This window comes from Prionailurus bengalensis, chromosome E1 (assembly GCF_016509475.1).
Source record: "Prionailurus bengalensis isolate Pbe53 chromosome E1, Fcat_Pben_1.1_paternal_pri, whole genome shotgun sequence".
Classification (NCBI taxonomy): Eukaryota; Metazoa; Chordata; class Mammalia; order Carnivora; family Felidae; genus Prionailurus; species Prionailurus bengalensis.
The window spans coordinates 59,366,633-59,394,109 of NC_057347.1; the positions used below are offsets into that span (position 1 = coordinate 59,366,633).

At 64.2% G+C, this 27,477-nt stretch overlaps 1 protein-coding gene across 5 annotated transcripts in view; it reads left to right on the forward strand.

Annotated features, from left to right (window-relative positions):
* The window catches only part of BAIAP2 (BAR/IMD domain containing adaptor protein 2), a 63,906-nt gene that overhangs the window by 11,302 nt on the left and 25,127 nt on the right, over positions 1-27,477 (forward strand). For 4 of the 5 annotated variants that reach the window (XM_043585328.1, XM_043585330.1, XM_043585331.1 and 1 more), the window contains exons 2-4: positions 3,277-3,352; positions 5,957-6,043; positions 27,265-27,326. In XM_043585328.1, the coding sequence (XP_043441263.1) occupies positions 3,277-3,352; positions 5,957-6,043; positions 27,265-27,326 (225 nt within the window). Of the gene's footprint in view, positions 1-3,276; positions 3,353-5,956; positions 6,044-10,692; positions 10,698-27,264; positions 27,327-27,477 lie in introns of those variants that run through there. The other variant, XM_043585332.1, reaches the window with a different exon arrangement.

The following is a 27,477-nucleotide window of genomic DNA, read 5'->3' on the forward strand; positions in this document are numbered from 1 at the left end:
GTGTGGGGTCATGGGGCAAATGTGAGGCCGGCAGCGCATGGCCCTGGCTGCCCGCGGCCCAAAGACGGTGGGCAGGGTGTCCCCGGCCTCGCTCCTGTTCTCAGCGCCCCAGGTGGGTTAATTCCCTCTCCTCTCAAAGGAGGTGGGCCCCTGCTGGAGGGGTTGGGTGCCGGGATCTGCGCTCCCTGCAGAAGAGCCGTGAAGACAGTTACTCCGTCACTTCCGAGAAAAGGTGTCCAGCGTCAGTCCCCTGAGTCGCCTCCTTGTGATCACCGATAGAAGGCCCTGCTGCCCCCGCCTCCATCGGCTCTGCCCCACCCCCACCCCCGCCGAGGGCCTGGTTAGGGGAGCCGGTGGTGGGGCCGGTGTAGAGGGTGCCGAGGGGTGGGGCGGAGGAACCGCATGCCAGGCCTGCAAGGTGGTCCTGGCTGGCCTACGGCTGCCAGGCTTTGCAGAGATCCAGTGACGTGAAGGCAGGTGGGTGACTGTTGGCCGAGAGGCCTGCCTTCAGGCCGGGGAGCGGGCATCTGTGCGGAGCCACAAGGACACTTCTGCCTTTGCCATCGCCTCCATTTGAAACCCCGGCACCGGGCGCCTGGGTGGCGCAGTCGGTTAAGCGTCCGACTTCAGCCAGGTCACAATCTCGCGGTCCGTGAGTTCGAGCCCCGCATCAGGCTCTGGGCTGATGGCTCGGAGCCTGGAGCCTGTTTCCGATTCTGTGTCTCCCTCTCTCTCTGCCCCTCCCCCATTCATGCTCTGTCTCTCTCTGTCCCAAAATAAATAAAAAAAAAAAAACGTTGAAAAAAGAAAAAAAAAATTAAAAAAAAAAGAAACCCCGGCACCTGTGTGACCGGGCCCGGTGTCCTGGCCACCTGCCCCTTCGCGGCAGAGCGGAGCAGAGGCCGTGCCCTGCCCCCTCACTCTTGCATTCCTCATGCGTGAGCTCAGCTGCGGTGCCGAGGAAGTGAAACCTGGCGGCTGTCCCCGTGTGTCATTGGGAGAGTGTGGGCAGGCTGCCACGGTGATCCCCTCGCTTGGCCTGGGCGGCTCCTGGCCTGCTTTCTGCTGTCACTCAGAATGTTAATGGGGATCAAACGATGAGCTTGGACGGAGTGTCCTCTTATGACCAGGAGCCTGGGGGTGTCACCCAGGAGCCAGGTGGCAGTGGTCCTGGGGATGTGAGGTATGTTTCACCATCACGTTCACGTGCACACGTGGGAGCACACGCACGAGCACACGGTCTCACACGATCTGCGGGCACCCTGGGACCGCGGGACACCAGGCTCAGGGACCCAAGCCGCCCTGAGTGGGTTAATACCCTTCTGTCCTTCGCAGAACAGACGCACAGGGACCATGTGGCGCTCTTCTGCCCTGAGGCCCAGGCAGCGGGAGCCTCAGAGCTCCCACGGGCCCTGCAGTCACCCCTCGCGGGTGAACCCCAGACCCGGCTTCCTGCTCCGAACCCTCCCCGGTGCCCACCCGTCTGCTCTGGCATCACTCTTCCGACCCCCAGGCGCTCCCTGGATTTGAGGCGTCCAGATTCCTGGGTCCCCAGACCAGCAGGCTGCATGCCACCTGCTGTCCCCACGTCGCGGTGTCGTGTGTATGGACGGGTGGGGCCGGCCCCCTCTCCTCCTGAGGGCCTCCCCTTCTTGGATCCCGGAGCAGCTCCAACAGGGTCCCCGCGTGGGCTGGCGCCCTTGGCTGCATCCTGGTCTCCCCTGAGCAGCGAGGGGTCCCTTTGGAATGGTAGTGGGATTGCATGGCTCTGCTCAGAACCCCCTGGGCTTCCTCTCCGGCCAGGCAGAGCAGGGCCTTCCCATGCGGGCTGTGAGGCGGCGGGCTGGCTACTTCTTACCTCCCTGCCGACGTTTCAGCCTGGGTGCCGCCCTGCCGTCCCCGAGCATGCCGTGGCTGGTCCCTGGGCCGCCTCCCTGTCGACCCCACTCCGCGGCTCTCCTACCTGTGCGAGCTGGGTCCCGCTGACGTGTTCTCGGCCCGCACAGGGTCCTCACGGTCCGGTGTGGTGTGGGCACGCCTTCCCTCGTGGGGCGCCGGCCCCATGGGGGTGGGAGTTGGGCAGGGTCCCTCGGCGTCCCCTGCACACCTTAGTTCTAGTGCAGCTGTAGCAGGTCCCCTGCCTGCCCGTGGATCAGGCTGCCTGCCGGGCTCTCCCTCGTCACACCTCGGGCCCGGCCCCGTGTGTGCCTAGGCAGTAGCCTGGATGCAGGGCCTTGTCCCGTGGACACGGGTCTCTGTTCCCGTGCACCGCGCCCCAGGGCGGGCGGATGGCAGCACGGCACCAGTACCCACTTTTCCGGCACCAGACCCCACGGCCCTCGACGCCGGCCGAGGAAGGCTGTCACCTGGGGCTGGGGCTGCAGCACAGGTGTCGGGGGAGGGCGGGGGCGCCCGGCCTCTGCTCACACAGAAGCCTCTGGGGCCCGCGTGCTCTGTGGTAGGATCAGGCGGTTTCTCCCCCCGGGGCGTCCGTTCTCTCATCCTCGTCAGACTGTCCTCAGACAGACGCCCATTGTGATAACGGATCTGAAGACATCGGATGTGGCCGAGACGGGTTTTCTTTGGAAGTCCTGTGCCGCGTGCTCGCTGGCTGGGCCGGCTCCCAGTGCCTGTTACCCGGTGGAGCTCACATTTGGCCGTGGTTCGCGTGTGCCTGTTTTTACGCCTCGTAATTAAAACATTTATTTGGCCTTCACGGTGAAAATCTAATTTCTTCCGTCTAAGAACGGCAGTCCGTTGGGCAAACGGAGCCAGAGTCTGTTGGATTATTCATAGCGTGGTATTTGCAGATCAGGCCGTGGGTCCCTCTAATCAGAGCTGATGTTTGGTAATTGATGTGTTGAGTGAAGACTTCAGTGGGAGGGGGCGCTGGGCGGCGCTGAGCCGTTTGTGCGTGGCCGGCGGGAGGGCTTTCCTCGGCTGACTCAGCCCCGCCAGACGGGGTAATGGCACCTCGGCTGCAACACTTCTGAGCGCCGATTGTATGCCAGGCACCGCCACGCGCGCTCTGTGTTTACTTGTCCGTTTGACCCGCAAAGCCTCAATGCAGCAAGGTCTGTCCTTACCCCCACCGTACAGATGTGAAAACTGAGGCTCAGAGGGTCCGCTCAAGGGCAGGGCTGGGGTTTTGACTCCAGAAGCCTGAATGTGGCTTCATGGTCTCGACCCCCTGGCTTTTCTCCTCCCGTTGGGGCCCTCCTAGAGCCGCCACGTCACCTGGGCCACTCATGCCTTTTTTCTCGTTGCTTTCCCCAGACCATCATGGAGCAGTTCAACCCCAGCCTTCGGAACTTCGTCGCCATGGGGAAGAGCTACGAGAAAGCCCTGGCAGGTGAGGCCGCGGGGTGGGGGCCACGGCCTCCCGGCAGGTGGACGGCTCGCGGGGCCAGACGCGAGGCGGAGGGACATGCTTTGTTCCAGAAACAAACTCGCCAGAGGGAGGGTGTGGGGCCGCACCCTGGAGGCCTGTGAGCCTGGGAATCTACGCCCACTGTTGTAGGCACAGCCGTGTCCTCAGCCCTGTCCTAGGCCGTGGCGAAAGCACGGGGCCTGGCTTCTGTTTTAGTCCACAGCACGTAAAGACGTAGGTGGGGGTGTCTGTCCTGCACAGTCATCTCGAAGCTGTAGGACTGGGGTCTGGGCTTGGGGCCACACTGTCTCCCTGGCTGGTGAGCACCCTGTACCTCCCAGAGACCTGGGGCGGGGGCGCTGGGGGCAGGGCACTCAGTCTCCACCAGGGAGGGGACGTTGGTGCCAGGGTCTGGGCCCTTCAGTCCCAGTGGGGGCCGGCTGACTCACGCCGTGGTCCGGGACGCCTGGGGGGACCGACTGCCCGTCTCCCGACCCTCGACTGTGTCTCTCGGGGCTCGGTGTCAGTGTCGCTCTAACTGTGGCGTCCTTGTGGGCAGAGCCCCCACCCCTAACAGGGACCTTGTGTCTGCAGAGCGTGCACTAGCCCCAGCCGGCTGCCCTGGGGTGTCCGCGGCCCCATGGGGGCCTGGTGGGGGGACCTCTGGTGGCGGCAGCTCCTGTTTCTTTCTGTTCCTGTGGTCACCTGGGAGCAGGGCACCCAGCAGAACTGGCTTGCTCCCGGACAGTGGCCTGGGTGGTCTCCAGGGGAAGGTGTCTGGCCACGGTCCTGCCCTCGCTGTGTCCAGGCAGCAGCCCGGCAGGTGGCCTGCACCCTGGCCCTCCACCTCGGCCCTGGTCCTTCCCTCTAGGGGACGCTGCTGCAGACATTTTTGGGGGACCGGGGCCTTGACGTCACACACCAACGGAGCCAAGAACGCGGGTTCTCGTGCGGCTGCTGTGCGTGGACCGGTGGTGTTGACCGGCAGCCGCTGGCCATCTCCCTGTTTCCGTGTGGGTCTTGCACTGCCCTCTGTTTGGGGGGCACACTAGTGTTTTGCACCCTGCCAGGCTCTCCTGAGCTGCCCGGCCCTGAGCACAGGGCCACTGCCCCAGCAAGAAAGGAGGTGCACCTGCTCATTGAACACAGGTTCCGTCCCTTCCTTGAGCTGGAACCCGGGCTGTAGGATCTCCATGACGATGGCAGGTCCCAGGCTGTGGCGGGTACCTCTGTGCCTGCCAGGGGTTAGGGGCTGGCTTGGCCTCTGTGCAGACATCCCACATCGGGTCTGCTGCCCCCCGTAGGGCTCTGCACGCAAGACAGGCTGTGGCGGGTCGTGTGGGAGCTGAGTCTGTGTCCTGTCTGCAAAGCCAGAGGACAGAGGAGGCAGGAGGGCAGGGCACAGGCGAGCTTACAGGGCACAGGCCTGGCGTGTTCCATTACCGCAGGGGCTCTGGGCAGGGGCCCTGCCGTGCCCGTGGGAGAGGCCCAGACTTTCATCTCTTCCTGGCTGTGGACGATCTTCCCTGTGCTCTATGGATGCGGCTGACGGTTCACTTCAGTGGAGCCACCGTCTGTAGGACACTTGTCACCCTCACCCAGCCTCCTCGTGGGGCGACACCATTCCACTCCAGTCCTGATCAAAGCCACGCCGCGGTCTCCTCTGTGATGAGGCCAGGTGTCCTTCTGGGTCTTTCCGCCCCCACTGGGGTTCCCCATGAGGCTCTCCAGGGGACCGCGTGTGGAGCCTCTGAGGGCTCCTTCCTGGACTGTCCCATAGGACAGAGCTCCGCGGGCACGTCACCTCCGTCTCCTCCGTGCTCTCAGCCTCCCCTGCCCCAGACTTGTGGCAACTTTGGCCTTTCTTTCATCAGTACGGAGCTGCCCACCTCTCCTGGAAGCAGGCGCATGTCAGCCGGCAGGGCCGTGGGACAAACAGCCCTTCATTGAAGGCCACCTAAATGGAAGGTGACCAGGTGCCCCTTTGGCGCCCCTAAGCGGGTCCCGTAGAGAACGGAGGAGTAGATGTCCTCACGCTGCTGCCGCTGCCCCCAGCGCCCTGTCCGCCATCCAGCTGGCAGGGCCCCTTCTCAGACGAGGGGTTTGCGGGCCCACCTGTGGGCGGGGGGCCCTGAGCCCTTCCCTGGGACACCGGGTCCGCTTCCGACGGTGGCCGGAGCCACAGGGTGCAGCGTGAGCCCCGCGGTGTGGCTTTGGCCTGCCGGGAGAGCCGAGGGGCGCCGTCTGCACACCTCGCTGGGGATCTCTGAGCACGTGGCCTCCTGCCTGGCGGGGTCTGCGCTCGGCACCCCCTGCCGCCGCTTGCCAGATACGGGGTGGTGGGGACGGCACCCAGCAGAGTGACTGGGGTAGCTCTGGGCCTGACTGGTGCGCCGTGTTCTCGCGAAGAAGAGGAGTCCTAACGGTCGCAACGAGAGAATTTCAGCCAGAAATGGGGTGAGATCAGTGCGGGAGGAGCGCCTTGGAGCGCGGGAGGCTGGCGTGCACCGCGGTCACCGCGTTGGTGCTGAGGGTCCGGTCGGTCCCCCGCGAGGGCAGTAACCACGCCCTTCTCTCCTCTCTCAGGTGTGACCTACGCTGCTAAGGGCTATTTTGATGCCCTCGTGAAGATGGGCGAGCTGGCCAGCGAGAGCCAGGGCTCCAAAGAACTCGGTAAGACCCCCGGCTCAGTGGAGACCCCCAGGTTCCTCGCACGTGCCCCGGTGGGTCTGGGGTCCTGTCCTGTGACTGGTCCTTCTTCCACTCGGATCAGGTTTTCCTTGTCAAACAAGGAACTTTTCGGAGATGACCGTGACCCTCAGAGCTGGCGAGGGCTGTGACTTACACGTCCAGCCGCAGGCGGGGTGTGCTGGGCGGCTTTGGGGTGCCCCTCAGAGTGCACGCAGGTGGGCCGGTCCCCGCCGCACAAGTGCAGCTGGTGGTGAGGACAGGTGCAGAAGCGCGTGGCTGACGTGGGGAGCCGTGCGGAGACTGGACTGAGGTGACAGCAAGCCTTCCCGGTGTGACAGTGGGAAGGGACGCCAGCCCATCGCGCAGGGTGACCCGGTTTTGTAAAAGTGCGCACTGGCATGCGTATCACGCGGTAAACAGGGAAAGACCCCAGACGCGTAGCGGACGGAGCTCCGGGGACGGGTTCTTTTGTTTGTGGTTTCACGGTTTTGCAAGTTCTCTAGCGGGAGCCCGGTCCGGCCTCGTAATCCAGGCAACACACAATGAAGGGTGGAGAGTGTCGGTGTCCCTCGCAAGCCGGGAGACCCTGGTTCGCTGGCGGGTGCGGGGCGCTGGCCGTCCGCGTCTGCGGTCACGGGTCGCGGAGCCATCTTGCTCCCGCTCTCACACTGCCTCGTGCCGCACGCCGGGCCTGTCCGCTGTGGTGCTCTGCAGGGGCCTCTGGTACTCCTGTGTTGGAGGAAACGGAGGCCTGTGCCCAGCTGGCCGGGTCCCCCGCAGGCCTGCCAGGAGCGCCCGGTGCCCGGATTTTCCACGAAGCCAGTGTGAAAACGCAGCTGTGTGTCGACAGACACAGCTCAGAGCTATGGCTCTTTGCAGGGCTGGGGGTGGGGGGAGCAGGGACAGGGGGCGACATGCCGGGTGGAATGCGTGGTGACCGGGGCCAGACCCCTCACGCTGGCGGGCCTTCGTCCGCATCTGAGAAGCTGAGCTGCTCCCAGCCCCGGAGGGAAGCCGTCTGGCCTCCGTGGGCACAGGGCCGACCTGCCCCTGCAGGCCTGGGGGAGCGTGCAGGGACTGAGAGGTGCTCAGGGGGTCAGGCCTGCAGGCGCGGCCTTGCTGCTCAGTGTGCAGGACACCCGGCAGGGGAGGCCCGGACGCCCCTGCGATGACGCCTCTGTGCTCGTGGGCCCAGAGGCCACACGTGGGCCTGCCTGGCGCTGCCGGGTCTCCAGGCTGCAGCTCCTACAGCCACCATCTGGGCCCCCGACCCCCTGGGACGTCCGTGTCGTGCGTGAGCCACGTGTGTTTGCGCGCAGGCTCCTGCCTGCGACGGGGGCATTTTATGGTTATAGGTAGTCACGCGGCGGCCCTGGGGACACGTGTGCTGGGGGCCCCGGTGTGTTTACTGTCTGTGGTCACACTCACAGAAGAGCAGATGTCTGCCCGCGGGAAACCACGTGTGTGGCCCCAGGGCGAGGGGTGGGCTTGCGCGAAACTGCAGCGACGGTCCAGAACTTCCTGCTGGCCAGGTCCTGGGCGCTGCCCTACCACGGGCCCGCCGAGCAGCTGGGCGGCCTTGTGCAGCGGAGCCGGGCCCCGAGGCAGGAGCAGGTCGGGGGAGGACGGCCCTGCAGTCTCCCGGTGACCCACATTCGGGCATCTTCCCGACCAGCCAGCGTCTCGAGCACCTTCTCACGTGCTCGCTTCTCTTCCTTGGCCAAGTGTGCGTTCACGGCTTCCTGTCTCTTCGTCAGGTTTCTGTCCTGTAATCGTGTCGTACAAATTCTCCGCGTACTCTGGACGAGCCGTGTCGGGCACCGTCTTGCACGTGTTTTCTCGCCATCTCGTTCGCCTGTCGGTTCTGTGATCCTGTTTGGCGAAGAACGGGAGCTCATTTTCAAGTCTGTTTCCTTTGAGAAAGAGAGAGAGCAAGCCGGGGAGGGACAGAGAGGGGCTGCGAATCTCCACGCTGTCTTCGCAGAGCCCAACGTGGGGCTCGATCCCACAGACCGTGAGATCGTGACCTGAGCCGAAATCAAGAGCCAGAGGTTTAACCGACTGAGCCCCCCACGCACCCCGACAGCGTTTCATTCTAATGAAGTCCGACTGGTTGCTTGTTTCCCTTGAACCATACGGCTTATGGGTTTTTCTTACTGGTATCGTGACTCTAGTGGTGGTTTTTATTTTGACGGCTTCGTTTTTCCATTTGCTCTATTCTCAGTGTGCTCGTGCTGGTTTGTTCCCTGTCCCCCAGACGCTGCTCCAGACTCCTCAGCCACTTCTGGGGCGCCTGGGGGGCTCAGTGCTTTGAGCGTCTGACTCTTGGTTTCAGCAGGTCATGATCTCACGGTACATGAGCTCGAGCCCTGTGTCAGGCTCTGTGCTGATGGTGCAGAGTCTGCTTGGAATTCTCTCTCTCCTTTGTCATCTCTCTGCCCCCTCCTTCACTTGATCTCTCTTCCAAAAATAGATGAGTACGCTTAAAAAAAAATTTTATTTTTTTAATTACAAAAAATTTTTTTAATGTTTATTTTTGAGACAGAGAGAGACAGAGCGTGAGCAGAGGAGGGGTAGAGAGAGAGGGAGACACAGAATCTGAGGCAGGCTCCAGGCTCTGAGCTGTCAGCACAGAGCCCGACGCGGGGCTCGAGCCCACAAACCGCGAGATCGTGACCTGAGCCATAGTCAGACGCCCAACTGACTAAGCCACCCAGGCACCCCAAGGCGTCCCCTTTCCATCCCCGGGACTGGGGACTGAGTTTTCTGGGTCCTGTTTCTCCCTGGGTCAGCACGTTGTCCTTTTATAAAAATGCTTCCTCAGCACGTTAAGTGGGAAAATACCTGACGCTTTGTCTGCAGCTGTCCCTCCACTTGGCAGAAGGCCTGGCTGACCTGGAGTTCTGGGTGGGATTCGGTCTTCCCGACTTTCCCTCAGGGTCAGGAGGCCCCGCCCACCGTCCTCTGACCCCAGTGTTGCCTTCTTCCGTGCTGCTCGGATGCTGATTTTTAGCTGTGCGTGAATTTTTTTGTTTTTCTCCTCCCGGAAGCTTTTAAGATGTTTGCGTGTGGTGGCAGATCTCATACCAACGTGTGTGTGCGCGTGGAGGGCCCAGGCGGGGCTGGAGAGCTGAGCATCCCCCATCACGGGCTAGGTGTCGGCCTCCGGGGCCACGAGCGGGGTGGCCACGGGCCAGTGTTGAGGCCGCGACCAGATGTGGAGGAACGGAGGGGGCCCTGGCAGGGCCCGAGGACAGACGCGAGGGGCGATGGTGTGCTGGGGGGGAGGTGGCGAGGCTGCTGGGGGCGGGGCCTGGTGCTGCGGGACGGGCTTGTGCCTTGTGAGCATCTATCCCCGCCGTCCCCACAGCTGGTGCGTTTGCTGTCGCTACTGGAGAACATTCCATGGATTTCTCCATTCTCCCCGTCGGCAGTAGGGTTATTCCCCGTGGGTTTTGCTGCTCTGGATGCATAACGTCCACAGGACCGTGATGCTGAGCCCCGCCGCATGGTGACCTCCACGGTGGCGCCTCTGACGTGGTGCCAGGGCTGCTCTGCAGGTGGCCGCGGGCTCTCCCTGCCAACCTGTGGTCTTCCTTGGGGACAGGAGTAAGCAAGTGCCTCACGCCTGACTTGTGAGGCTTCTGAGAGTCTTGGTGGGGCTCCCACGTGAGCGAGGCTCCCAGGCCACCTTCCACGTGGGCAGGAGCCCTGCAGGCCGCCCCGATCCCTGGGCCAGAAGCCACAGCCACTGGCCAGCTTGGCCAACCTGGCTCTTGGGTGGGGGAGGGGCAAGTCACAGCCCCAAGGAGGCCAACAGGCGACCGTTTCCACCTTGGTATGACTTGTGGTGTCCAAGGGGCCTGCGTGCCAGGGGCAGGTGATGCAGCCCAGGGGGATGCCCGGCCTGGACCTGTCCCACGCAGCGACTTGCTGAAAAAGGCGAGGTCTTCTGGGCCCTTCGGAGCACCTTGCGTCTGTTCTGCGTGGCAGAAATGTCACAGTTGGAGTCCTTTGCTCGTGGCCAAGTGTGCAGGGACACGAGTTCGGTGGCTTATTTTGGCCACTGCTCCTGTGGAACCCTGTCATTGGGGTTTTAGGTGTTGAGGTCACTGGCCGAGGCACTGGTTCCTCAGTTCCTCGGTCCCATAAGCCTGCCAGCCCCTCGGGGGGGTCATCTGTATGGGCTCCGCACCCCTCCCTTCAGGCTGGTCGGGACCCCGATGTGAGGGGCCCACACGTATTCCCGGCTGGTCCCGAGTCCAAGCTGTTCCGTGGAGCATGTGGCCGTGCGTGAGTGTGTGTGCGCGTGTGCGTGCGTGTTTGAGGAGAACACCTGTTCCCTGATTCCAGACATGGGGTTCCTTGTCCTATTCCAGGCGCGGGGCTCCTGGTCTTGATGGTTTCCTCGACTGATCAGTAAACAGAGGAGCCGTGCACCGTGGCCCGAGGACAATGGGCTGTGGGTGTCTCCACCTGGTTCTGGCTTTCTGTGGTCGCGCAGTGTGTCCATGAGTGTGTAAGCTGCACGCTGTGCTGTCACGTCTTCCTGAGGAGCCGAACCTCGTCACCACGTGGTGGCCTTCTCTGTCCCTTTGTTTGGTGTGGAGATTGATTTCCTGCTCCTCTTCCGTCTGTAGCCCCCAGGGGCTTGCTGTTTTGCGATCATTTCCTCCCAGCAGACCTTCCTCCCAGGACGGGAGGGAAGAGGTGTGAGCCCCTGTCCTGGGAAGGAACCAGCCTCGGGGGGCGAGTGCCCCGTGGCGCCCCAGCCCAGGTGCTGGGAAGGCTGCCACCGCCTTTTGACCAGAGGTGGTTTGCAGACACATCGTCCAGACACCCCGGCACAGTGGGGCGTCGCCTGCCCTCTGGCTGCTGCCTCCCTGCCTGGGTCTGCTGCCGTGGCCCCTGGGAGCTGTAGGTCAGGCATGGCCAGGTGCACAGAGGCAGAGACCCTGGCCGCTCCCTTTTGTGTCCTGATGGCCCTGCCGTCCCCCGCAGAGCCCTGCACCTGCTTCCCGCCCGGCGTGAGGGTCTTGAACAGCACACGCCTACACGTTAGCCCCACGGTGCTGCTCCGGGCTGAACCGGAAGTCGTGAGTGCCGAGAGGCTTTCCGTGTGTGGTTTTCCACTCCTGAGCGGGAGCCGCGGCTCTCTGGCGGTCCCCTGTGCTCTCTGGAGGCACTGCCCGTGGCCAGGCTGCCCCTGGGCCCTCCTCTCTCCGTGTGCAGGAGGCAGGCGGCCTCTCTGCTTTGGTCCTGCCGGTCCCTGTGCCGTGAGGTCCAGGCCTCACGGAGGGGACCCTTTCTGTTCCGCTCTGACCTTTCCCCTGCCCCGCAGGGAAGAGACTCGCAGGGCTTCGCTTTGATACAGCAAGCGGCTGGGGAGCACGGGGACTGCCCTTCTAACCTGCTCGCCAGCAGCCGCCTGCGCCTGGCCGTGTGCAGGGCCCCCACGTCTCTGCTGAGGCAGGCCCCAGTGCCACCTCCCGCCCCACCACAGGGCGCTCACGGGGGCGCCTTTGGTCTGCGTGTGCCCGGGGGAGGGGCGGCTCTTCCCACACCCTGCTCTGGGCCTCGGCCCTCACGGTTGCTGTGCTGGCTCAGGGCGAGGCGTGTCCATCCTGGGCCCGAGGCTGCAAGCCCGTCCCAGTGTGTGGCCCACGGAAGGGCAACCCGACCGCGTGCTTGTCCTGGGAACGTGCTGGATCCCAGCATGACTGCCACCCTTCCGCCTGTGTCCCCGTCCGTCTGAGCCCCTTGGAACAGCCTCCCTGACCCCACCTGACCTCGAGCCGTCAGAAGTGACATCAGCTTGGCGTGGGAGCACGGCACCGAGCCGTGGGCATTTCCAGAACTCCCACGTGGGCTTTGTGGTGGGTCAGGTTCGCCTTGCTCTAAGTGAGGACAGTGGTTTCACGGCTGAGCGGGTGCTGGCTCCACTCAAGTGCCAGCCCTGAGCAGGACTGAGCCCAGGGGACTCAGGCGGTGGCCGGGGCCCTTCCACACTCTCCACTGTTTCAAGCTTTAAGTGACTGGACGTTTCCGTTTGCAGAAAAGCGGGAAGGTCAGTGGAAGGAACCCCGGGGGCCGTCTCGTCTGCCCTGCGGCCACTCTGCCTGGTCGTCTCTGACTTTACCTCATTTCTCCTGTCTGCCTGCCTCCCTGTATGCCACAGGCACATGCATGGGGCTCACAGCACATGTGTCCCCTGCCCAGGCGTGGAGCGGCTGGCTCCTGGGCCTTTTGTGCCACTGTCATGGCCACTAGAGAGTGGGCCTCGGCCCCGGGTCACAGTGTGCAGTTGTGCGTGCTGTCCTCTGCAGCGTTGGCTCCTGGGGTGCCAGCCGCTGCCCTGGGTTTCTGTGCAGGGGAGGGTGCTGTCCAGTCAGCTCACTGACAGCAGTGCCTAGGTGCTGTGTACTTGGACGAGGCCACAGGCACACCCTCGGCTCTTCTCTCCAGGGCCACGGTGTGGCAGGGGCTGGGCTGAGCCCAGGTAGGGAGTGGGACATGGGGGCTGGAGTCCCGGTGTGCCCGGGCTCCTGGTACGTGTGTGCGGTGACTCAGGCCTTTTGTGCTGCAATCACTCAGGCAGAAGACGGTCACGTCGCCTGCCCTCGGCCTTCCCTGGCTTTCTGGAGGGTTCTAGACTTTTCTGGAAGGTGGCACTACTTAAAGGGAGGCAGCAGTCATGGGGCGCGGGGCACAGCCTCTGCCGAGCCTCCGTTTCCCCCAGCGCGAGGCCAGGCTTCTTGCCGAGCCTGCCCCGCCCCGTCCACGGCCTCCTCTGGGGCCTCATCCGTGTGAACGGCCGTTCTCTCTCTGTTCTCTGCCTTTGAAGAGGCCGCTTGTTTGTGATCCGGGCGTGTGTGTTCTTGCAGGGCCCGTCTGCCCACACCGAACCCGCCCAAGGGCAGCGGGAGCTCTGTGCTGGGCGCGGCCTGGCGGCGGGATGCTTGCTGCTGGGTGGCGGCCTGAAACCCGGCCTGCTTTGGCCCCTGAGTCACTGGATTAAGGGAGGTGCGACCTGAGCACTCCCCTGCCGTTTGGCTGCGCTCCACGCGTGGCCGCAGAGTGAACCGCTCGGGCCAGCTTCCCCATGCCCGCCTCTGGAGACCCCGCTGTGGGCTTTGGTGCTGCTTCTCGGCCCCGCCCGCACAGCCGGCTTTTGTCCGGCTTGGCCTCAGGCTCAGAGGGCCCGGAGCCACGGGTGCCTGTTCCCGACGGTGTGGCTGGAATGCAGGGCCCAGCAGAGGGGAATGCCCTTGACTCTGTGACCCCAGGGACTTGGAGACTATGGCTGGAGGGCTTCTGTTGGCAGAGGCCATTCTGAGACGCTGCCCTGGGCCGCCCACCTGCGCGTGCTCCTGTTCTCTCAGTGAGCATCGCAGCCCCTCCTGCGGCCCCTGCACCTGTCCAAGGAGGTCCTCTCTCAGGCACGTGCCTGCGCTCAGTCTGACGTGCCACCTGCTGTCAGACCCCGACGGTAGAAAGTGCCCTTGCTAAACCCTCCCACCACTTGCAGGCCTCAGCCAGACCCATCTCACACCCAAGAGGCCTGACTCCGAGCCCCCACGCCACCCGTCCCAGCCTGGAATAGGACCCCTTCCCAGCCGGTGACACCAAGGCTCCCCCAACAGCACGTGGAGGTGGGGGCGCCCCTAGACAGAGGCAGTCACTGGACCCCAAAGATAAGGCTGCTCTCTCCCGCTCTTCCTTGGCCGAGTGGACCTGCCAGGGCTTGACACACAGATCTCTGTGGGCTCCCCGTCCTGCCCGTGGTCACTAAGACTTGAAGCCAGCCCGGGAGCTGTCGTGGGTTGCGTCCGCTCGGCCCAGTGTGGCAGCCGAGGCCTCGGGACTGAACACAGCAGGTGTGGGGCCCCCCTCAGAGCCCCTGCGCCAACTAAGCAGCTCTCCTGCCGGGGCCTCCAGAGTAGCAGCTTAGCCCGCCCTCACGGGAGTGGTGTGGGCCAGATCAGCCCTCATCAGGAGACGTTGGTAAATGTTAGCTGGACCTGCCGTGTCCCTGGGGCAGGAAGGCCAACGGGGGATGGCAGTCTCGGCTGGATCTCGTCCTGAGGACGGGCTGGGGACCACCGGGCCCGTTGCCTGGTTTCCAGGGTCCCTGCTTGGAAGGCGGGAAGTGGAGCCTGTGGCCGGACTTCTGCGCTGACGTGGGGCTGGGCACAGCCTGTCGGGACCTGGCCCGGGGCCTCTGCTGGCAGCTTGTTCCTGCTCTGAGAGGGAGCTGACCTGTCCCTCATCCCGGCATTTGGCAGGAGGCTTGCTGGGGCCCGGTACACCCCACCCTCCCCTGTGGTGGCACGCCCAGGCCGGCCCTGGGGCCCAGAGCTTCCCCACTATGGCCCAGACCACTGCAAGGTCCCCGGCCCGTGACCCCACCCTGTCACCCCCGAATTGAGGCGCGGCAGACAGACTGCACTGTGCCCGGTATGGCGGCAGTGCCCCGCTGAGAGCGTCTGAGGACAGCAGCCCCTCCCTTTCCCTCGAGCGGCGGCCGGTGTCCACGTGGCGGCCCAGGGCTGGTGCAGGAGGAGGGTAGGCATGTCACAGGCAGTGTGACGCTCTGACCATGGCGACCTGGTACTCCAGTGACCAGTCCTCTCCAAGTGATCTCTGTCCCTGCTTCTGTCTTGCGAGAGTTCGAGCAAGTTGGTGCTGAGGAACCTGTCCCGGCAGAGCCGATGTCCACTTGCACAGTTAGCCAGGGAGCGCAATGGGCAGGTTCCTGGAAAGTCGCGCCTGGTGGAGGGTCCTCGGTGGCGCCTGGGAAGGAGCCGAGCAGCAGCGCCTCCCGCAGCTGGGGGCACAGACTCACGTTGCTCCGGGCCAGGGCCTGGGTGGCTGCTGGGCCCCGCTCTGCCTACTCCTGACGAGGTCCAGGTGGCCCCCTGTCGCCCAGTGTCGGGGTTTGCTCCCTCCGTGACTTTGGTCCCTGGCATCTCCTTTGGGTAGAAACGTAGGCAGAAACCCCCGCTGCGTTCACAGCGAGTGTCTCCTGGCAAAGCCATACCAGGCAGAGTGAAAGACGAGGCTGGCGGGCGGTGAGCCTGCCGGAGATGCGCCCTGGTGGACGCGTGAGGTGGGGGGAGGGGAGCGTGCGCGGATCTGTCCCCTCTGCCTCCCCGCAGGGGCTGCGTCTCCCTGTGCTCACACCGTGGGGTCCCCGGGGCTCGAGAAGGGGTCAGGTGGAGTCGGTGCCCCTGCCAAGCCCCGTGCCCAGCTCCGCGCCACCCAGGGTTCACACGCTCGTGTGCTCCGGTCTCGGCAAGCACCTTGAGGCAGCACCCCTGCCATCCTGGACAGATGTCCTAGGGACCCCGGTGCCCACCGTGTGCCCGTGGGACACACCTGAGGACCGTGTCCGAGCACAGATTTATTTGGCAGCAGGAGGCCGGGGGCGGGCTTGAGACTCTAAGATCCGAACAGACTCCCAGGTGCGGCTGATGCCAGCCCAGGATCTGACCCGGAACAGGTCCGGTTGGGGGCGCATAGGGCGGGGGCCGAGTGTGGTTGGCCTCACCTCTGCCTCTGCCGTGAAGGGCCGGTGCCCAGGCGTGGACGGTTGACGCGGCATCGACACGAAAGGGCCCCGTGCTCTCACTGTGCCTCAGAAGAGCGCATCGGTGAGGATCGCCGGCTGCTGTCATCGCCATGGCAACACAGCCATCGATTTTTCTCCTGGTTCCCCCCCACCCCCCAAATCAGCCGCTTTCCATTTCTGCCTTTTTTGTGGGCGGGAGAAGAACCCGCTTCTCCCAGGGAGGAGCTGGTGGCTTCGAGGCCAGTGGAGAGGGTGGTGTTGGCAGCTCCTCCCGGGGGCAGGGTCCCCTTGGCGACGTCTGAGCGCCGAGTCCGGTGGCCCTGACGGTGCAACGCCCCCTCAGCCCCTGTGCTGTCTTCCCCTTAAGAGAGCTCTATATTTGTGCCTTGTTCAGGCATATGCTAATTAGCTCTTGGAGGCGCCTTCCGCTCTGGAAGCCACCAGAATAATTGAGCATTATGGATATTTGCTTCAGAAGGTTCCAGAAGGTGGTGTGCGTTCACAGCCAAGTTTGAGCAGCTGACCCCTTGGCTCTAGGCCCCTCCTGAAATGACAGACACCAGAGCCATGAGCTCTCGGTGTCCTTGGTGGCCACTAGTGACCACAGGGGATGCCGTGATCTCCAAGCAGCACCGGAGCAGCCCACCCACCAAGTCCGTCCAGCTCCAGAGAAACCAGAGGGAGCTCACGTCCCTCCTGTGTACCCTCTGGCACTGTCTGGGGCTCTGAGGACTCTCCTGGTGCGGGGCTCTGCCGGGAGGAGGCAGAGAGCATTGGTGAACCCCGAATCCCGCTCCACCACGGTGCGCACAGCGCCCCAGGCTGCAGAGTCCTCGCCGGGTGGGTCTCCGCTCTGCTCCTCCAGGGCTGGATGCCGAGTAGCAGAGCCCCAGCAGGGTTGGGGCTCCTGGCAGGCCTGTGGCTGCCGTGGTCTTCCCCTGGGCTCTGGGTCCCAGACCCCCAAGAGAGACTGGCTGAATCACAGGTTCCACAGGGTTCCACTGGCATGCCGGTCGAATAACAAACACTCCCTTCTCCCGAGGGCTCCCACCCTGAAGGCGCACCACAGCCCTTGCCCTCACCCCTCCCTGGCCTCAGGCTCCCTCAGGCCCCTCCAGTGAGACCCTGGTGGCTCTGGCCTGACCAGACCTCTCCTGATCAGAGCATGTGCTCCTACAGTCATGTCTCGGGGTCCCTCTGGCTTCACATGACACCTGTGCTCATCTGTATGGCCTCGGATGGCACCACATTCTGCTCCAGATCCTACCTGGGCCACCCCGACCCCTGCCTTGAAGAGTCCTGGTGGCTGTGTCCCTAGGGTCCTGGAAGGGCCTTGGCTCTGAGGGCACAGCCTATAGCCCTGGGGCCTTTCTGCCTTTGCAACATGGTCACATCCAGCTCTGCCAGGGCGTGGTGCCCCCCCACCCCCACCTCCCCTACCCCCCCCAACAGGACTTAACTGCTGGGAGGGAGGAACATCAACTACTTGAGGTTGGGGTGGGGAAGGGCCGGGCGGGTGGCACACGTCTGCTCCCAGCCCTTGTCTGGCCGGCCTCCTGTACCCTGGGAGGGGGTGGCGAGTGTGTGCAGGACCCTCCGCAGCACCAGTCCTGGCTGCTCCTGGGGCTCTGTCCGGGCTTAGTCTAGCTGGGGCTGGTGTCGCGGGCTTGATTGTTCCCTGGTGCAGGTTAGCAGGTATGGGATTTGAATAGAGGGCTTGGGGCAGCCACAGGGAGACTCTCAGAGGAGATGGGGCCCGACTTGGGCCCCCAGTGACCCAGGGCTCATATGTGAGGACCCTTCACCACGGGATGTCCCCCTCCTAGAAGCTGCGTGCTTCCTGTGAGCACCCAGCTTGGTCTGAGTGCTGATCTTCCCTAAGGGCCAGTGGGCCAGGCACCTGGTCTCGTCATCGTCCCCACCCAGTCACGGCGCTGCTGAAGACAACCCCTGTCTTGTGGCATCAGCTCCCCTGGCTCCTGCCGACACCACTCCTTTGTGGGTGGCTGCCCCTCGCACAGCTCCTCGCTTCCACAGGGCCCTGTGAAGTTTGTAGCAGCCGGGATCAGAGACCGGAGACCAGACCGGCGGCCAGTCCCCACTGTGGGAAAGGCGCAGGCAGGCCGGCAAGGAAGCTGTCTGGTGCTCGGGACCCCCAGCCAGGCCTGACTTTGTCACTGAGGGGGAAGGGTGGCAGGGGTGGGAGGTTAGGGGGCGCCTGTGGTGCCCACCCCTTGACCCTGAGGGGGTGGCGCCTTCCCGCAGGCGAAGGCCTGGTTCCACAGGGAGACTGAGTGTTGTCCCCCTGCTGGGGCTTTTCCCGTCTCTTCCCCTATTTCCTTAACTGTTTCAACCACCACCATCCTGCCTAAGCAGGGAGGGGTGTGTGTGGAGGGGCTGCTGGTATCGAGGCAGTGCTGTGCCCACGTTCCTCATGGTCATCGTCTCTGTTGCTGACGGAGTCTGTCGATTGCCCAGCCCGGTCCCCCTGATCGTGAGATGCACGGCCCTACTGATTTAATCACAACACCAGGTACACACATCCGTGCTTGTTAACCGTGAGAAAATTAGTTCAGCCTGGGAAAGGCTGTCCTGGAGCCCTTCCCCCACAGACTCCTTCTCTGTGAGGGTCGGTCACCCCGTAGGTGGCCCTCCCTGGTGAGCACCCCCTGCTCGGTAGACAGGCCACACAGCAGAAGCTGGTCTCTGCCCCTGGGACTCAGTCCCGCTGTGTGTGGCCGTGGGTTTTAGAGGCCCGGTGGGTGTCTGATCCTCTCCCCCTCCCCCAAGTCAGGCCGCAGCCAGCCTGTGCCTCAGAGATTGAAGCTGCCTTCCTTGAGTTTCCTCAGAAAGTTAAAAATGGAACTGTCTTAACGATCCAGTAATCACACCGCGGGATATCTACCCAAAGAATACAAGAAACACTAATTCAGAGGGATTCATGTACTCAGTGTTAACTGCATTATCAGCGGTAGCCAGGCTGCGGGAGAAGCCCCGGTGTCCGTCGATAGACAAACAGATGAAGAAAACGTGTATGTGCAATGGGATATTACTCAGCCATAAAGAGGAACTAGATCCTGCCACTTGCAACGGCGTGGATGGAGCCAGAGAGCATGATACCGAGTGAAATAAGCCAGTCGGAGAAAGACAGATACCATGTGGCTTCACTGATATGTGGAATTTAACAAAAAACAGACGAACAAAGGGGAAAAAAGAGACAAATCAGGAGCGAGACTCTTAACTGCAGAGAGCACACTGATGGTTACCAGGGAGGTGGCGGACGGGGTGGGGGGGTGGGGGGGACCGGCGATGGGTGGTGAGGGGCGCACCTGTCATGGCGAGCAGCGGAGGGAATTGCGTCACCGTATGGTACGCCTGAAGCTGTCACGCTGGGTGACAACCGAGTGGGATTAAGAAAAAGACAGAAACTGCCCTCCTGGGCCATCTCCGCCGGAGGTCCCCAGCTTCCTCCCCGTTTCTTGGGTCAGGTTCTACGAGCGTCCCCACCTCCAGACCTGTCAGTTTGGAGGTGATGCTCACCTGGCCCTCCACGGGGCACCCAGCCCTGTCCCCTGGTGGCAGGCTTGCTCCCTTTCACCGTGGGGTCGGCACGGGCCACTGTCTGGCTTTGCAGGAGCCGTCCCCCAGCCGCCTCCTCGGGCCTGTGGAGCGCTGGCAGAAATTGTTCTTTCTTAAGCCTCAGTGGGGTGTTAACTCATCCTTGTGAAATGGCGTCCTCACTCCTTGGGGATTAGGAACCGGCGGGAGGGCCCCGGAGGGGCTCTCGGCGGACTCTGGCGCCCGCCCCAGCCTTGCATGCGTGAGCGAGCCCCGGGCCCCCTCCCCGGCCTGTGTTTGTTGCAATCTGCCAGATTCACGCTGCCGCTCAGCTCCTTGTCATTTGAGGGTTATGAGAACACTTCGTATCTTCTGCAAAAGGGAAAAGAAACAAAAACCCAGCCTGAATCTTTACAAACGTCCGTGTCGTGAACGCGTGGGGGGCTCCCCGTGGACCCAAAGACCCCAGTGCCCAAGGAGGAAGACACAAGTCTGGGCACCCCTCCACGCTCCTTCCCGGAACCTGTCTCCAAGCCCGCTTAGGACACTGGGTTCCGAGTGCTTGAAGCAGCCTTTGGATGCACAGAGCGCTGAGTCCCCGAGAGAAACCAGAGCCAGCCGGAGCTTAGCGTGCGGTCGCAGATGGGGGGAAGTTCTGGATGCGCTCTGCGCGCTGTCCTGTGGAGAGTCTGTGTCGGTGGTGGCTTTCCTCGTGGGGGCAGGGGTGTGCTGCCGTGGCACCGGGCCCTGTTCTCAGCATGCAGGCTGGGGCCACGTCCCGACGCTTGCTGCTGAATCCCAAGTGGTTCTGCAGAAGGGGTAGGTGTGTGCGTGTGCGTATGCGTCAGGAGCAGAGAGTTAAAGCAAACACGGCCAAACGTCGAGGACGCGGGGACCTAGGAGATGGCGAACTGGTATTTGCATTGAACTCTTGCAGTCTTCTGAAGGTCTGGGAGATCCGGCTGAGGGAGCGTGTGTTGTGCTCTAAGCCACGGAAGAAGGGACTCCGAAGCCGTGGCTCGCGGCTCTTTTGATCTACCAGCGGCTCCCACTGTGTTTACCCAGGGCCGTCAGGGGAAACTTCTGGGTGCGGCTGTAGAACCGGCCTCTGACGTGCCCCCAGGCCTCCTCCCGGCCCACAGAGGAGTCCTGGGTGCCGGCCATCGCTGCTGTAGGGGCCTGGCCGGTGCTGCCGCTTCCCACAGGAGGCAGCTCTGCGCCTGTGCTGGTCCTGGGGTCCGAGAAGCTGCGGGACAGGTGTCCCTGCTGCCGGCTGCCAGCCCTGGCTGTGGCCTCTGTGCCACGTGGTGGCCACCAGGATCCTTGGAACCCCGAGGCCGGGTCCCTGTCTGCTGCCAGCCCCGCTGACTGTCTTGGCCTTCTGTGAGCGTGCCAAGCAGCCCCGCCGTCCTGGCGGCCTCCGGGAGGGGGCACAGGTGCCACACCGAGGGCGTCTGTTAGTTGTCTCACCTGGAGCAGGTACTCACTGCAGTCATGGGGCCCTGGCCGCAGAGGATGAAGGTGTGAGCAGCGGCCCCAGGCTGGGAGCGGCCTCCTCCACCGGGTGATGGTTCTCATGTCAGCATACCAGCCTGCAGCTTGTAGAGCTCGTACTTTTAAAAACTCGGGTACACGTCATTTTCTTAGTTTTCTGGAATCTTTTCTCTTTTCCCAAAGAGCCCCGCTTGGGGAAACCTTTGAAGGTTTCCCGGGTTCCGCGACGTCACCGGTGTGGTCCTGTGTCCCCGGACGTGTATGAAGCCGCTGGCCGAGTCCCGCTCGGTGTGGTTTGGGCGGCCCACCCCTCCATGCTGTCGCTCCGGAGGTTCCGAGAGCGTCCTGGGAGGCTGGTTCTTCTGTCATCTGCTCGCGGGACACGGCCGCGCACCAGCAGGGCACTCCTTCCCGTGTCCTGTCCTCACCTCGAGTGCCAGGGCCCCCTCGGGAGCCGTAGTCCTGTTCTCGTGCCGCACATCTGCCCCGCCTGGCTGTCCTCCCTGGTGAGGGCCCGTCAGCTGGACCTCCCGCGTGTTCAGCCGCGCACTGCTGGGTCCCTCTGGGCTCCCCCTGCGCTGCTGCGGCCTCGCGCTCCTGCCTTTTTCGCTCCTTGGTGGCTGGCACCTGACACTGTGTGGGGCCGCCCAGGCCCCCGGCGCCGAGGTTCTTGCCGGGGCCCGTGCAGAGTCGTGGAGGTCCGGCAGAAGTTCTGGAGCGCGGGGTGAAACGCGTGGTAACAGCAGCGACTGGGTTCTGGCGTTCCCTGCGCTCGCCATCCTGCTGGGCGGCCGGCGGCGGCAGGGCCTTCCCCAAGGACAGCCTCCGCCCTCCCCTGCCCTCCTGCGCGCCTCTGGCCTGCTGGAGGCTCAGCTCCTGTTAGGATGCGCGGCTTTGTCGGTAGCGTTCCTGCTTCACGTTCCCAGCCGCTGGCGCCAGTCCGGAGCAGGGCCGCCGACGCGGGCTCCCGCTGGGGTCCCGAGCGCCCGGCCCCCACAAGTGGCGGCTCTGGCTGCTGGAACCCGGCTCTGCTTGGCTCCGCCGGTCGGGACGCTGTCGCGCTACCGCAGATGGGAAAACCTCAGCGTGTGTCGTGAACACCAGTGGTGTGTCGGCGGAGTTCGGGGTTGTCGGGGCGAGGGCGGAGCGTCACGGCCGCGCTGCTGGCACCTGCCCCGGGCGGTGGCCTCCACGTGTCCGGCCTGAGGAACGACAAGCCTTCGATCCCCGCGCTGGGGCAGCGTTCCTCCGCGAGAGGCCTGAGGGGTTGACACGCCGCAGCTGGATGAAGCTCAGCGAAGAGGCCACGGGGGGCGGCGTCCACGCGTCCGACTCCTCTTACGTGCCGGTGATGGTCTGTTCTGGAGTTCGGGGTGATGGTCACTCAACGCAGCGAATATACTTAATGCGGCTGCCTCTCGGGGGCTCACAGGCCCGGGCTCCCGCACCGTGTCCTCGTTGGGGGCCGGGTCCCGGGTCCCGGGGGGCTCAGGGCCCTGGCCCAGTGTCCTTATTGGGGGCCGGGTCCCCACTGCAAGGCTGGAGAGTCTCTTGTGTCCCTGTCACCCCAGGGCTGGGCCAGCACCCTGCGGTTCCAGGGCCCCCAGCCCGTCTTCGGTGGCACATGGACCTGCCTACAAGATGCCCAGGCTCCCGGGTCACAGTCGGTCACGCCTGTCCCGCTGCCGTCCACACGAGAGTTAGCGACAGGAGACAAAACCGGCTTGAGTCCAGCCAAACATCCCCTGCACGTCCCCCCCCCCCCCCACGGTGGCCGTGTGCGTGCACCTCCGTGTGTTCGTGTGTGCCTTGCGTGTGCACGTGCCTGTGCACGCATGTTTTCCTGTGCACGCACGCACATGTTTGCATGTGCTGGCTGTCCCCCTGGGGGAGGGGCGTTGCTGTGGGTACCAAGCTCCACTCTTCACCTGAAGACGTTTGAGGTCCCTGAAAAGACTTGACGTGTTCGAACTCCGAGCCGAGGGGGTTCAGCCACAGGCGACTCACTGCTCAGCTGGCTGTGTGACCAGCAAGGCAAACCCTTGGTGTGAGGGCTGCAGAGGGCGTGGCTTCCCCTCAGACGCCTGCGCTTTAGACACCTTTGGTCCCGCATGAAGCGTGGCCCCCGTGTGTGGCTCGCCCCTTCTCTTGTCCTTGCTCCTGAAGGCCCTCGCCCCTTCCTCACTCCAGACCCTCCTCCCCACCTGGGACTCCTTGAGCCAATGTGGCCCCTCCGCTCCAAGCCGGCCACCAGGCTCCAGGCTTTGCTGACTCACTGGCCCCGGGTGCGGCCCGGCCGCCCTCCCCCCTCCCGTTGCGCCTCAGGCGTGGGCACCTGCCGCCTGCCACCCCTTCTGTTGACGCTTTGGAGCCCTGGCGGTTCGTCAGGCAGTGGTGCTCGGTGCTGAGCTGTCCCACTCTTCCACTGTTTGCTCTGGCAAGGTTGGGTCGGAGCTGCTATTTTAAACCCGGTTTTTCGAGTTTGGGACTCACCTGTGCTGTGAACCCAGGACATGGATTCCCAGGGCCCCATGCACCTACACTCAGAGGACTCCACGGGGAAGGGCTGCAGCCGCCTCTTTCCTGGGCAGCGGGTCCCGGAAGGGTGTCCCCACTCCATGCTGTCCTTCGCGCGTGGGAGATGGCGTGGAGGGAGTCGCGGAACCCCAAAATCAGACCCAGCTCCTGCGAGGGGGGCTCTAGGGACCTGCACCAGCTTGCCTTCTGGGACCTGGTAAGGGGACAGGTGAGCATTAGTGCTGACACCTCAGGTTTGGGCTCCTCCTGGCAGGGGTGAGGCTGCCCTGCAGCCACCTCAGGGCCAGCAGCGCCCCAGGGGCCCAGTGGCTGGTGGGGCTGTTCACCAACCTCCCCCCCCCCCCGCCCCCGCCCCGTTCCTGCAGCTGCATGTACAATGCAGTTTAAAAATTGACTGTGTGGGCTGGTTTGTGCAGCCACGGGCCTGCAGCTCAGAGCCGTGTGTGCACTGGCTGCGTGTTCCCCAGCGTGTGCACCGGCAGCTCGGCCACGGGCCCCGGGGCGCCTCTGAGCGTGTCTGCAGCGGGGCGCACAGCAGGAGCCCCCCAAGGGCTGCAGGTGTTCTCGGCCTCGGGCGTTCACCGTGGCGCTTACTGCTGTCAGTTGTTCGTGAGCTGGTGCGCAGGCTCTCCGGGAAATATGTGCTTTCAACGAGACCTTGACGTTGACTTCTGATTCCGGGGTCTAGAGCTTGGCCGATGCCGTGGGCGCCGCCCTAGGCAGGAGACTTTAATGGACCATGTGAGAACGTGGACAGGCTGCTTGCCACGTGTCTTTCTTCCGGACTTGATGCCTCTCCAGGGGGCCGTGGGGGCAGAGGGGTGTGGGTGAGGGCGGTTCCCGCAGGCTGGGTCTGGGGCTCTCCCCATGCCCCCCAGACCTCGTGCTGTGTGGGTGCTGCGCCCCTTGGCCTCTGTTTAACCAAGTCCCAGATGCCCGCAGCCAGAGAGCCCAAAGGTGTGTCCGAGGCCCCCAACACGGGAAGACCCCTGCGTCACAAAGAAAATCCTAGATGTTTTCCCGATCTTCGGGGGAGGGGTGTTCTGGGAAACTTCCAGAAGGATGCAAAGCACAAAGAAGCAGAACGAATGTGGGGCTGCCCCTCTGGGGTCCTGGACTGCTTCTGAGCACCCAGGGGCCGGGCCCGTGGCTCTGGGTTTGGGACACGTGCCCACCACGCACACCAGAGCGGGTGCGCACGGACGGAGGGCGATGCCCAGGTGCCGGTGGGGCCGCGGGTCTGCACTAGGCGGGTGGCGGCAGCCTGGCCGCCTCCGTGGGGCTGCCCTGGCCGGGGCCCGTGCACTCCTGTTCATCCCAGTGGCTTCCCTCCAGCCAGCGCCGGGGACCCGGGCCTTCACGTCACCTTCCGCCTCCTGTGGCTCTTGGCCTGTTCCCTAGCACGTCAGGCTCCCAGGGTCAGGACTGGGTAGGAGTAGTGTCCCGACCTCTCCTGCACGGGTGAGTTTCAGCTCAGCCCCTTGGCATGTGGTCAGCCATTGGCCGCGTGGGGTCACAGCTCCGACCTGACCACAGGAAGCCTCGGTGGAGGCAGGGCCTTCTCCCCAGGGCCGCCCCTCCCTCCCCTGCCACGTCCCACAGCACCCTCAGGCCCGAGGTCAGACCAGGAATGGGAGTAACTTGAGGACCTCTGGGTCCTGCCGGGCATGGCCCGTGCCGTGGCTCTGGTGCTGGAGTCTGTGGTGGTGCCGGCACGCCGTGGCCCTTGCCGCGTCGAATTAGGTGGTTTGCGCGCTGGGAGCTTCTGGGGTCTGCCTCCATTGCCTCCCAGCTTGTGGGTCCTAGAGACGACCCAGTGGGACACAGCTCTGGTCTGGGGGCCACGTGCTCACAGCCCAGCCACTGAGATTCCTGTGTCCGTGGGGCCGTGGTAGCATGCAGGTCTGAGGCCCAGGCTCACACACACCCTCTCTCACTGGCACACGCACGCCAGGGCCGTGGCAGTGGCCCTTCCGGGGGCGAGGGTGCCCCTCCTCCGTCCCAGGCCTCCCACAGGCCAGGCCCCAGGCTGGCAGGCAGGAGGGGGTCTCTGTACCCATTGGGCTCAGGGTTGGGTGAGGAAGAGGGCTGGGTCAGCCTGGCAGGGCCTGTGGTGGGACGGCGGGGTCCCGGCTGCCGGATGAGTCAGTCAGCAGAAGTCTGCGTGTCTGGGGCCGAGCAGGCATCTGGGGACGCATCCAGCGGCCCTGAGAATCGGGGTGAATGAGCTCCGGCCGAGGCTCAGGGCCCCGCAGGGTGGGGTCCCACTTGCTCAAGCCGAGCCTGGCAGTCTGTGCTGAACAGCGGGTCTGTCTGTACGGCTCCTGGTCCCAGCCAGTGCTCAGCGTGCCCTGTGGCCCTCAGGCCAGGATGGTGTCAGCAGCCCATGGAGCAGCCAGTGAGCAGGAGGCGCGGGTCTCCCCAGAACCCCGCTGTGCTTCTGGGAGGGAAGGCGACCCCGGTGAGGCCTTCCGTGCGTCCAGTGGGCAGCACGGCCCCGTTGAGGCTTCTCACAGAGGCCACGGGGGCTTTCCGCTTCTGGCCGGCCTTGCTGGGGGCCAGGGTTCCTCTCGTGACTGCCCCCCGAAAGGATCCTCTGGGTCACGTGACCCCAAGGGTCTCAGGCACAAGTACAGAGGGCTCGCTGGTGTGGGCGGCACCTCAGGGACGGGTTTGTCGGAAGTGCCGACCCTCGAGGGCAGAGCGGGCCCCCTGCTCCATCGTGTCCACAGCACGGGGACGGTATTTGCTCCACGAGTGGCCTCCGGGGGAGGACCGGCCGCTCAGGCGAATGCAGCCTGGCTGCCCGTTCCAGCTCTCCCCTCCGCCCTGGGTGGGGGTCCTTCGTGCCAGTGCTGGGGGAGAGCTGGGCAGCCCTGAGGGTCTTGGGAGGGAGGTGCCAGTGAATGGTCTCCGGCCTAGAGCTTGTGTCCTGTGGGCACTGACTTGGGGGCGGGTTTGGGGGCTCTGTTGACCCTGGTTGTGTCTTGAGCTGCACGGCGTCCCTCCCTCCATGGCCACGGCCTGGAATGCTCAGGGCTGTGCACCTGTCGGTCACAGTGACCACGCCTCAGGATGGAGCTGTGTGGAACCTTCAGGAGCTTTGGGAGAAGGAAGCGCTCGGCTGAGCTCCCTGTCCCCAGAGGCCTGTCTCCTTCCCCTTCATGGAGCTGCGCGGGCCGAGTGGGGTGTCGGAGGCGCCTCGCGGCCGATTGTCTGCTACCGAGAGAGAGAGAGAGTTTGGGGTATGGGCTAATATCAGGTCACCCAGAAACCTGCAGAGCCCCGGCATGTGCCCTGCCTGCAGGTGAAGTGAGCCGTGTCCTTGACATGCAGGCTGGAAACGGCCTCTGGGTGACGGCCTGCACCTTTGTGCTGCCACGTTCGGTTTCCTCCTGTGTCTCTGGAGACGGGCCCAGGACACGTCAGTGTCCCCGAAGCGTCGCTGCTCCAGAAAAGGTGTTCGGAGAGCTGTGCCACACGCTCCGATTGTCCCCAGAGGCCCTCGTGAGGTCAGCCAGGCCTGTGCACCTCGCATGCCTCCTCGGGCACCCTCACCTCCAGGGCCTGCAGCCAGGTCTCGTGTTTGCCCCAAGTAACGCAGACGTTTGTTGGCCCTGGTGGCAGCTGGGCCCAGAGTGGGCGGGGGGCAGTTGTTGGGGGCTGTGCGTGAGAGCGAGATGCGGGATGAGAGGTGCGTGTGCTCGGGGTCGCTCGTGGGCTTGAGGCGGCCTGTTCCTCTGTCGTGAACCTGGGCTCAGTGCCGACGCTTGGGGACTGTGACCCCTCAAAGTCACCCGGTGATTGTGTGCTCGAGGCCTGGCCTCCCTTGTCATTCTAGAATCTTCTGTCTCACTTCGCTGGCACCGTCAGGAGACACGGTGCCCTCTCTCCTGCCCCTGGCGCACTTCTGCCTGTGGGCCCAGGCGCCTGCGCCCGCCTCCAGCACCCTGGTCCCCTGCCACGAGAGGGGTGCAGGGCGGAGGGCCTGTCACGCAGAGTGCTTAACTTTGCTCTCTTCTCTGCCCTCCTGCCTTTCCAGGAGACGTTCTCTTTCAGATGGCTGAAGTCCACAGGCAGATTCAAAATCAATTGGAAGAAATGGTGAGACCCCCAGGGTGGGAGGGTCAAGGGCAGGTGGGCAGGTGGGCAGACGGGCAAGGGCAGGCAGGCCGGTCAGAGGTGAAGGGGAGAGCCGGCTGTGCACCATGGCCACACGTCCACCTGGGGACATTGCATAGTGGCCGCGCTCAGA